The sequence below is a fragment of the Mus pahari genome, chromosome 16, assembly GCF_900095145.1.
Source record: "Mus pahari chromosome 16, PAHARI_EIJ_v1.1, whole genome shotgun sequence".
Taxonomy (NCBI): Eukaryota; Metazoa; Chordata; class Mammalia; order Rodentia; family Muridae; genus Mus; species Mus pahari.
In genome coordinates, this window is record NC_034605.1 from 11,662,298 (window position 1) to 11,673,165 (window position 10,868).

General features: G+C 45.1%; 1 protein-coding gene across 2 annotated transcripts in view; it reads right to left on the reverse strand.

The window, feature by feature from the left end:
- Nucleotides 1–10,868, reverse strand: part of Pfkp (phosphofructokinase, platelet) — a 67,105-nt gene that overhangs the window by 24,855 nt on the left and 31,382 nt on the right. For both annotated transcript variants that reach the window (XM_021216127.2, XM_021216126.2), the window contains exons 5-10: nt 10,198–10,363; nt 8,790–8,834; nt 8,450–8,558; nt 3,689–3,784; nt 1,871–1,963; nt 1,183–1,308 (exon numbers count right to left, since the gene is read on the reverse strand). In XM_021216127.2, coding sequence (XP_021071786.1) covers nt 1,183–1,308; nt 1,871–1,963; nt 3,689–3,784; nt 8,450–8,558; nt 8,790–8,834; nt 10,198–10,363 — 635 coding nt within the window. The remainder of the gene's footprint in view (nt 1–1,182; nt 1,309–1,870; nt 1,964–3,688; nt 3,785–8,449; nt 8,559–8,789; nt 8,835–10,197; nt 10,364–10,868) is intronic.

Here is a 10,868-nt window from a genome sequence, read left to right on the forward strand (position 1 = left end):
ATCTTGTTACGGATGGATGGTTATGAGCCACCATGTGGTCGCTGGGATTTGAACTCCGGACCTTCGGAAGAGCAGTCGGGTGCTCTTACCCACTGAGCCATCTCACCAGACCACAACAAGTTGTTGTTATCCAGACAAATCTACTTGTCCGCAGTGAACTCACAAGGAATAAGCTCCAAGGAAAAGAACCACACGTGGTTCAGGGTTCAGGGTTCAGGGTTCTAACCTCTCATTCAGTTTCAGACACTTCCCTTGTCCTTCTCTCCCCAAGGATACACAGGAACACACATTCATCTTTGTACACACAGCTACACGTAGCCACACATATGTACGTATTCTGACCGAACTCCTATTGGCTTCTGGGAATTAAGGCATTTTCAGCAAGTCTCTAGTCTGTCTGTCTCTGTCTCTGTCTCTGTCTCTGTCTCTGTCTCTGTCTCTGTATCTCTGTCTCTGTCTCTGTCTCTCTCTCTCTCTCTCTCTCTCTCTGTGTGTGTGTGTTATAAAAGGAATACATGACAGAGTCATTCAATAGCCTAAATATTACAACATTTCATGAAAAAAATAACTCAGGGAAATAAAAGTTAATAGCATTTTCTAATGAAGCAAACCCCACTGTCACCTCATCTACTCAAAAACTGAGTGGAAAAGTAGAATCCATTTTTCTTTCATCTCTCAATAGACACTTCCATCTACTGAGTGGGGCTAGCTCAACCTTACTGGAATCTCTTCCCCGGTACCCTCACGAATCAGAGTGTCCTCGGAGACAAAAGGCCAGAAAGTAACACCGGAGGACGGTGGGCCTGTCACGCCTACAGTACCAGTTCTAGGCAGGACCATTTTCCTGCACTTGGTCTTGCTGCTTCCGGTGTGCAGGCACGGTGCGGGCCATCTGTGACTGTAGGTGCCAACAGTCAGAGATTCTTAAGGGTTTTCCAGTTCTTAGCAGAGAAGGCTCACGACCTACAGGCAAGCCACCGGGAAGCTTTTTTCCGCCCACTGTCCAAGGACACAGGAAGCCTGCCGCCATCATCATAGTAGGTATCATTCTGTCCTCCAAAAGGCCACTTTAACCCAGTGCTCACTGAGTCTGAAGCAGTCCACACAGAGTGGAGCACCCACCCGCTTGTTCCCAACAGGTGGTCCATCCAATGTCCGTGGCAACCCAGCACCTGAGCTCACCATTTGCACGCACTCCATCAGAGGCAGGCGCACGGCTTGGTTTCCTCTTAGTGTCACGACACAGGCTGGGGTCTCGGGAGTAGCTTCCAGCAAGGCAATGACTGCCTCCACTCCCATACGGCTGGCCTGCAAATGATAATTGCAACCACTAAGAGATAGCCAACACCTCATTCTATGCATAAGAGACACCATGTGCATAGCCAGAAGGCCACCCCAGAGTGCACACTCTGCCCGCTTTCTATGCTGTAAAACAATGATTCAGGCAGGGGCTACCCTGTTCTGCCATGGATAGCCCCACTGGTCTCTGAAACAGCAGGATTATAACTCTAATAAGAAATGCCGGGCAATATGAGAATTTAGGGTTTGGACTCAGGAGGTCTGCTGTCCTCTTGGGTTAGTTTCTGGAAGCTTGCAGTCGGGATACCACATTCCTACCTCCTGGGTTTTACTGTCCTGGCACCCATTGTCTTCCATATCAGTAGGCAAACTGGCTTCCCACATCAGCTGTGACCTCTGCCCGGGAACTCAATCTACGTCAGTAAGTCTCAAAGGACGTTTAAATAAGGACATGGGCCACTAGCATCTCCAGGGATGAGCCCACTGGTCAGCCTCCACAATAAACGAGTGCTTCTAAACATCTTTCAAAAAGGCCTCAGAAGAATGTCTAGAAATTTCAATCTCCACTTACCAGAATCCTGTCAAATGCAGATGGGGTCCCTCCTCGTTGGACATGCCCAAGGATGGTGACCCGGGTGTCAAAGCCCAAATTCTTCACTACAAGCTGTGGAAAAAATGTCCATCAGAAAACACACAGCTGAACGGACCACAGGGAGGCTATACCAGCCTCATAAGGTACTGACTGGTTCTGAGCAGAGGGTTCTCTATTCTGCCTTCAGGGGTATAAACGTTAAAACTGATCGTGGCTTCATTTCTCCTGTGGGAACAGCTACCTTCAAACCTAAAATATATTTTTTAAAAAATGCTTCCATTGTCAAGTAGAAGCTTTTTGATATTGCTATTTGTTTTGATTTGGTTTGGGTTACTGGAAACAGTGTAACGTAGGCCAGGTTGGTCTTCAATTTATAATCCTCCTGTGTCAGCATCCTGAGTTTGGAAGTTATACACAGGAATCACCACACCCCCAGACTACTAAAGATAAAATCTTTATCTTCTAACAAGCAGATTAAAGGTAAATAACACTGACTTTGCTACAGACATGCTATTTCAAGTAGTTGTATTTAAAGTATTATTTAGATTACGATTATCTCTCTTCGTGATGCACAGCTCTGCTGTGAAGAACCCAGAAAATCCAGCCCCATGCCAACAGTAGTACTGGCTGGTGATCTACAGAGTCTGTGAATCTCCTTGGTATCTGATCTCTGGTATATATATTAGTGTCACTTATAGCCATCTGTGCACATTCCTTGGTCCAATGTTGCTAGAGTTCATCTTAATTTTATTTTACTGAGAAAGAAAACCACTGCCCTGCTTTAATAAAAAGATATCAGTAACTACTGTCAACTATCTTTCCCTGGCTTCAGTTGATGAATTCATGCTGAGGTGCAGATCTGGTGCTGGAGTCATTAAAAAGTGAGCTTGGCTCATTAAATAACCATAACTAAACAATGATATAGAAATCAGCTTGTAGAGCTACGGGTGCGGCTCAATGGTAAAGCATTTGCCAAGCACATAGGCTCCTGGGTTCTAGTCCTCAGCACTGCAAGAGACAATGAACAAGGCATTGTATGGTGGTCACACTTTTAATACTAACAATTTTGAGAGGGAGGCAAGAGAATGGCCAGTTTGAGGCCAGCACAGGCTACTTAGCAAGAAGAAGAAGAAAAAAAAAAAAAAAAAAGTACAAAAATAAACCTTGTAAAACTAGATTAGTAATGCCTGTGGGCCCTGACTCAGGGCTGGAACCACACAGCTTAGCTGCTGCTTTGTGATGTCCTCAGCCATTCTGCGATCCTGGTGAACACAGCAGAGTCCTGTAGAGACTGGTAAGAATAAGTCAGAAGGGGTAGCAGAGCAGTAGCCTGCCAGACACGGCCCTACCTCAGGGCCGTGGGGAGGCAGTGACTCATTACCAAGTAGGCTGTTTTATTGGTGAGAACATCATTCACTTGATGCTCCAGGTTAGAAGGAAGGCAGAGGGGAAACTGGGCATCGCCTTGTCTATTGTTCCAAAGAGAGAGGTCCTCGGAATGTGCTGGCTGCCGAGGAGTCAAGATTCCTTACCTTCTGTGCAAAGCTTGCTTAACAGATGGCCCTTTCTATCACATGGTCCTTTCTAACACAAGAACATCCTTATCCCCCCAACTGTCCCACTTCTATTGTTAGTCACAGCACTGAAGGGACCATTAAAGGCAAGACATAAGAAATGCTGGCTGTCCAGATGCTGCTAGAGTTTCGTATTTCCAGTGCTTTGAAAGTTTTTTGAAACTTGAAATCCAATGCCAGTCAGCCATGCTGACTGACAACTCCTATGTCCATCTTGGCTTACCTCCTTGATTTTCTCAGAGGTGATTGGCTTATTTTGCATGTCGATTGCTCCTTCGGACACAATGATGATATTCAGCCTCTTTTTTCGGGCCCGGTTCTAAGGAGACAGAAAATTAAGATGCCTAAGATTTGTAGTCGGTTTTTTAATAATGACAGCAAACCCAGGGGAATGTGTCCTCATCATTGCCTAACTTGGGAATATTTCTAGTAAGCACAAAGGTAGGTGAAAGGTGCCTTTGCAAGGTCTGAGAGGGTTTGTAGGCTAGGTGACATTACAAGCATACATGACACCTTGGTTCCAGTTAGCCTGGGTTAAAGCATGGTGATTAGACATGTCGATTATAGTGAGCCCCACGACAGCAAGAAAACAGAGGCTGGACTCTCCCAGTTTAGCCTACCTGAAACCACGTTGTCTGTTCCCTTTATGCTAGAGCTCTTCCCAGTCTCTGCATGGACCTCCCTTGACTCCCTCCCATGAGGTCAACAACCCACCCCCATCACGTTAGATAACACTGCACACAGGCCTGGGTAGCAGGCAGGTAGGCAATGGATAAGAAATCAAGAAAAGGTACAGGAAAGGCCCATGCATAGATGGCTTTCCCCATCCCATAGAACCACTGGTTGAGTATATGAGAGATGGAGCCTAGTGAAAGAAGATGAGGTACCTGGCAAAGTGGATATTATGATCCCATCCCCTCTCTTCGTTGCCCCCATTGCTTTTCTCTTTCTGGCCCCTAGGAGGTAAATAGACCTCCTCTGTACTGTAACCCTGTCATGATTCATGGTGTCATCACAGGTTCCACTAACCATGGGCCAAGAACTCCAAGATCATGGGCCAAAAATTAATGTTTCCTTGGCCTTAGCTCAGATGTTTACCACAGTAACAGAAATATAAAAGACATGCTGCCCATGCAAAGGGTCTGAAATGAACAGTTACCTTGACTTGCCAGTTCACACTCTGGCACCCTGTCTCATGTACTTACACCCTGGTACACGCTTCCTTATATAAACTCAAGAAGTCACTCAGGGATATGATTAGCCTAAGGGTGCCTGGCAACCATATTATGGTGGAGATTAGCTCCATGGATTTTCTTCCTATAAAATCCCAAACAAAATACCGTCCCTTGGAAAAAGGTCGGTGGGATGGCCTGAATAATAATGGCCATCATAGACTACTGTATTTGAATCCTTGGCCCCTAGGGAGTGGCACCTGCTGTAGGTATGGCCTTGCTGGAGGAAGGGTGTCACTGTGGGCATGGGCTTTGAGATCTTACATATGCTTAAGCTACATCCAGTATGCCACAGGTCTCCTTCTGCTGCCTGGAGATCAAGATGCAGAACTCTCAGCTTCTTCTCTAGCACCATGTCTACCTGTATGCAACCATGCTTCCCACCATGTTAATAGACTAAAGCTCTGAAACTGTAAGCCAGCCCTAACTAGATATTTTTCTCTCTAAGGGTTGCCATGATCATGGAATACCTTCACAGGAATAGAAACCCTAAGACAGTTAGTGATATGTGATGTGTGGGACCCTGGACATGCCTAAAGGGGATGGCAAGAAGTAATATGCTGATATGGATCCAAGGTATGCAGGTAAGATTTGTTCTTGATTATGACAGCTAGGAAACATGCTTTGAAAAATGTGTACAATGTGAAGAATGAAGAATCTGAAGAATAAGAAACACTTTCTTACAAGCATAAAGGTATGAGGAGTACTGAGTAAATTACCTTAGCATTCCTTGACTGAGTACTAGAAATCAATATGGGATGGCTAAATAGGTGTACTTCAGCCACAAAGCACAGTATTTTGAAGTGGTTAAAAGACAATGGCCTAGAGAAACAGCTTTTGCTGCTTATAAAGTACTTGCCCTTACAAACACAAGAAGCTGAATTTGATTCCCAGAACTGTGCTTTTTAAAAAAAAAAAAAAAAAAAAAGGCACAATGGGCAAGCAAAAGCTCTAAGGCTGGGTAAGTCAAGATAGGAGGTGGTGCCCTGAGACTCACCAGTTAGAAATTGTCTCCAAAGGAGAAAAAAGGTCGACAGTGCCTAAAGAAAAACACCCAAAGGCGTCATCCTCTTACTTGCTAATTGAGGTAAGACCGCTATGCCCACTGTGGGCAGTGACACCACTGAGCAGGTAGGTCAGCCTGGCCTGCATAAGAAAGGTAGCTGAACACAATCCAGAGCAAGCCAGTAAGCAGCATCCCTCAGTGGTTTCTGACTCAATTCCTGCCTCCTGCTTCCTGCTGTAGACTTTGGCCCTAGGTTTTCTTTTCTTTCTTTTTTTTTTTTTAAAAAGATTTATTTTTTTATTTATTATATCTAAGTACACTGTAGCTGTCTTCAGACACTCCAGAAGAGGGAGTCAGATCTCGTTAAGGATGGTTGTGAGCCACCATGTGGTTGCTGGGATTTGAACTTTGCACCTTTGGAAGAGCAGTCGGGTACTCTTACCCGCTGAGCCATCTCACCAGCCCCGGCCCTAGGTTTTCTAGGTGATGGACTATAAGCTAAAATAAACCCTTCTCTCCCCAAGTTCATTTTGGTCAGGGATTTATTACAGCAACAGAGACACAAATTATAGTTCCTTCATACACATGTGTATGTATACACACATGAACATGGGTGCATGGACGCATGTACATATAAACAGTAGAATCCTCAGTGCATTTAAAAAGGAAGGTAGGTACCATGGCCCTACCACTTAATGGGTGCCTCCAAGTTTAGAGTCTAGACTGAATTAATTGATCCACTAACCTTCACAAAATCACTAAGGATTTTCCCATGTAAGAGGGGACACAGAAAGGTGACATTATGTGATCAAAGTCGTTCTCATGGTGGTATAGCCAATGACTACTTCAAGGAATTCTGTAACCTTGCAACAGATTTTTTTTTCTTTTTCTTTTCTTTTTTTTTTTAAGATTTATTTATTTATTTCATGTATGTGAGTACACTGTTGCTATCTTCAGACACACCCGAAGAGGGCATCAGATCCACATTACAGATGTTTGTGAGCCGCCATATATATGGTTGTGCTGGGAATTGAACTCAGGACCTCTGGAAGAGCAGTAATTGCTCTCAACCGCTGAGCTGTCTCTCCAGCCCCGATTTTTTTCTTTTCCTTAAGCTAGTTAGTCTTCCAAAATATTGGGGGAAACTTCTTACAGCACAGTATTGGTGGCTAGTAAAAATAAAAAGACAGATACAAGGATAGCGAAACATTCTGTCCTAACTCGGCCCAAACCTGGAGGATAGGAAAGTTTGTATCCTCGTCCTGTCATACCCGACAGCACAGTGTACAAAGTCTAGAATCTTAGGATGTTATTTGGATGGGATTACATGAAGAAGTAGCCTGTAATCAATCTAAAGTGAGTACCGAGGCACTGAATGAACGTTTTGAACACACAGACTGACTGTACACTTTCTGTCAGCCAAGCCTAACCATTATCCCTATCCCTGAATCATTGTCCACGGATGTGTGGCCTGTGACAATGTGGCTGTGCAATCAGGCTGCAGGCAAGTCAGGAAGAAGACAGGAGAGCACTAGACATGACTTCTAAGGAGAAAAGAGACCACGGAAGTGACATCCTGTGTGGTGGTAATCTAGTCTTCTGGGTCATGCACAAGCCCCAGGAAATGGGAATGCTATGTATCTTCTCAAGGGGTCAGGTGTGGGCAGCCTGTCTTCTTAGTCACCTGAGGATATTGCGAAAGTCCCACAGGTCACTCCCTCCCAGAGGGAGGGCCATTTTGGTCATCCACCACTACCACTAGCTTATGTCAAGTTAAGATGTTGAGCCTCCAAAAGGAAGCTTGGTTTCTCTCACTGTTTTGTAACTTTAACCAGTAGCTGTTCACATAGGTTTTAGTTTCGGCAAAACCTATCTGGTTCATGATGTGAATGCTTTTCCTCCTTTGAGACGGTGACTTGAAAGCAACGTTTTATTGCCCACACACGTGCAGCCTCTTCTAGACACTGCTTATGTGCTTGCTGATTCTAAATAAAATTGGTCTGTGATATAATGGTTATGTAATTTTCTTGTAGATCAGTTATAAAGATTGCTTCAAACATAAAGGAGAGAAGAGTAACCTACACATGAAGATCTCTGCCCCTAAAGCTAAGCACAGTCTTTAAGAGGCCAATCCACACTGCCCTATGCCTTCATCCGGGAATACCCGCCCCACCCTAATAAGCAACTATGCTTTCAAAGACAACATACAACAAACTCCTGACAGAGGAAGAGAGGAACATGGATCGAAATAATTAGGGAACAAAAGAGTCTAAAGTCCCTCACAATGAGGAAAGGAATGTCTTAACACCTCACGCCTTATTTGGGGGTTGGGGGAGGGCAAGATTTAAAAACAATTGGCCCACACATGTCTGTCTGAGTCCTGTGATGACTCAAATAGCAACCAAGAGTTTTCTCTGTAATCCTGGCTTCATTTAACCACCACTTAGAAGCAGAACTACTGCTTTGGATGGAAGACATCAGTGGCTCCAGCTGTTTCTCCATGGCAACATCAGCCTACACAGGCAGATCCTTGGCAACAGGCTTGACCTTGTTTTGTTTTGTTTTTTTTGTTTTGTTTTGTTTTTTTGTTTGTTTGTTTGTTTGTTTGTTTGTTTTTTGGTTTGGTTTGGTTTGGTTTGGTTCTTTACAAGCAAGTTTTCGAGTATTTAAAGGAGCCATCTGGCTGGCCCACCCCAAAAGGCCTTGTGGATCCTTACTCTAGCAACACAGCCAGGCTCCCAGTTACCTCTGAGAGTTTGAAGCACATTTTCTCCTCCCAATCTTCCTCTGGTGGGGACTCTGGAAGGAACACCCAATCGGCACCGCAAGCCAAGGCGCTCACCAAGGCCAAGTAACTGTAGGGACAAAAAGTAATTAATACGCAGGAAGGAAGGAGCCTGCTTGCAAGGCTAGTGTACCACTTATGCTCAGAGACAACCTTTGGCAGCCATGGCTCTTGATATCCCACAGAGGCTCTTCTGGGTCCTTTGAGACTGCCCCCTGTTGCAACATAAGGCGCAGCAGAGCACTCGTGTGGACCCCCACTAAGGTTCATTCCTACCAGGACGGTGTCGGCAGATACCTACCCACAGTGTCTCCCCATCACCTCCAGGACGAAGGTCCTCTGGTGGCTGGAAAAGGGGTAAAAGGGCACACGTTACCACTCACGGGGAGAAAAGTGTACTCGAAGCCCAGAGAGACAGAAAGCCTGCTTCTCAGCTCTGGCTGGCACCAAGCTGCCAAAAGCTGCCAAGCTGACTTGTTTTCTACAAAAAAAGCAAGCCCCACTCTCTGGAAGGGTTTCAGAACTAAGGAGTAATGGGGCTTCAATAGTAATTGCATTTGGCGGGGTGTTGGTTTTTGAAACATGCTCTCATATGCCCCACGGCTGACTTTGAACTCTGTGTAGCCAAGGGTATGTGACCTGGATCTTCCTAGTCTTCTGCCTCTGCATCCAGTTGCTATGACTACAGGCATCTGTCACCGTTTCCCGCTTATGGGGTACTGGAAATTGATCCTGGGCTTCCTGCATGCTTGGCGAGCACTATGCAGCTAAACTATACCCTCGCTATTGCTTCTACTTGCATAGTTTCCAGCACCCTTCACTCGTTTCCTAAGACTACACTATACTTTTAAGGTGCTTTCCTGGGCCCTTTCTAAAAGGCATCTACTCTGAACTCAGTTGAATACTTCTTCTGAAAGATAAGGGTTAGCAGGGATCACATCCGAGGCCATGAAGTTGGGAATCTAAAAACAGCCAGTCTCATCTACTTAGGCGAAAATAAAGCCCCTCAGGCTGGCTATACACAAGTAAGCACAGGACTGAGCGTGAATGCTACAAAACAGCTCCATCAACATACAATGACTGTCATTCCTTGCAGCTGAAAGAGCCAATTGCTCTGAGCTAACCTTCCAGTCCTGAAGAGGTGATGTGATTTTTTTTTTTCTAGTCACAGAATTCAATGACACAGGCAGCTAAGAACTAGGCATGATACACAAAAGGGACCCATGACAGCCCAGCCGCCCTCCAAAACCACCTGGTCCAATGCTCCGAGCGTCAAGCTAGCCAGCACCTGTCCAGCTTACTGTTTCACTTGATTTTCAGGGACAGGCTTTTGGGAATTCTGTGGTTCTCTAGAAAGTTGTCGGTCGTGCGTCCTTGTGGGCCTAGATCACTGCAGATAAACTGTTAACTCTCTACTCACAGCCTGGCTCATGGACACCTTGGAATCTCAATGGGAACTCTAGGATGTCTCACTCCGCTAACAAGCGTGCTACTAAGCTGCTCTCTCTCTCTGTCGTTCCATGAGATGATCTTTGGGGGGACTCTAGATAATTATTTTATCTCCTTCTGCTTTCTAGTTTCTCCCCCATAAGAATTATAGGATTACATTTAGAATAATACTACATTGAGAATAATACTAACATGGGATCTGCTGAGTTATTTCCGGAACCAGCAGTTATAGCCTGTTGGTGTTCGTAAGTCCCTTTTACCTCTGAGCAGTGGTCATGATGGCATCAACAACTTCAATAATTCGGTGCAGAGCTGAATCGGTACCAATGGTCATGTCGGTGCCACAGAAGTCATTGTCAATGGAGCCCACCATGCCCACCACGTTGAGGTAGGAGTGCTTCTGCACTGTGTCTTTATCGATGTCACCTGTATGGGAGCCCAGAAGCACACCTCAGATCCAGGAAGAGACATGGCAGTGTCTCCTGGTGCTCCACCAGACGTGAAAGACCATCACCATGGTATTGAAGTCAAGCACCCTGAGTTCTGTTATTTATGAATTTCCCCAGAACTCTTCACACCCTGAATTAGCATACTGGAGGAAAGACAAGCCACGTGAAGAAAGAAGGGACCATACAGGGCATAGATTGGCACCGGGCAGTTAGCAAGAACACTGAATTCTAAAAATATAAAGAGCCAAATTTTGCAACTTAGGATAAAAACTTAAGCATCTTTCTTAGCAGTGAGTGGCAGTGGACAATAATGATTTTGAATAAGGACACATCATAATTTCAGAATTAAGTACTATAGAAACGTATCATCACCTTCCTTCAGATAGATGTCTTAACAATGCCCATGAAACTAGTTTTAAGTGTGCTCTCTCAGAATAAACATGCCTGGTCAGGTAGTTCTAGTGTGTGGATGGGGGCGAGTT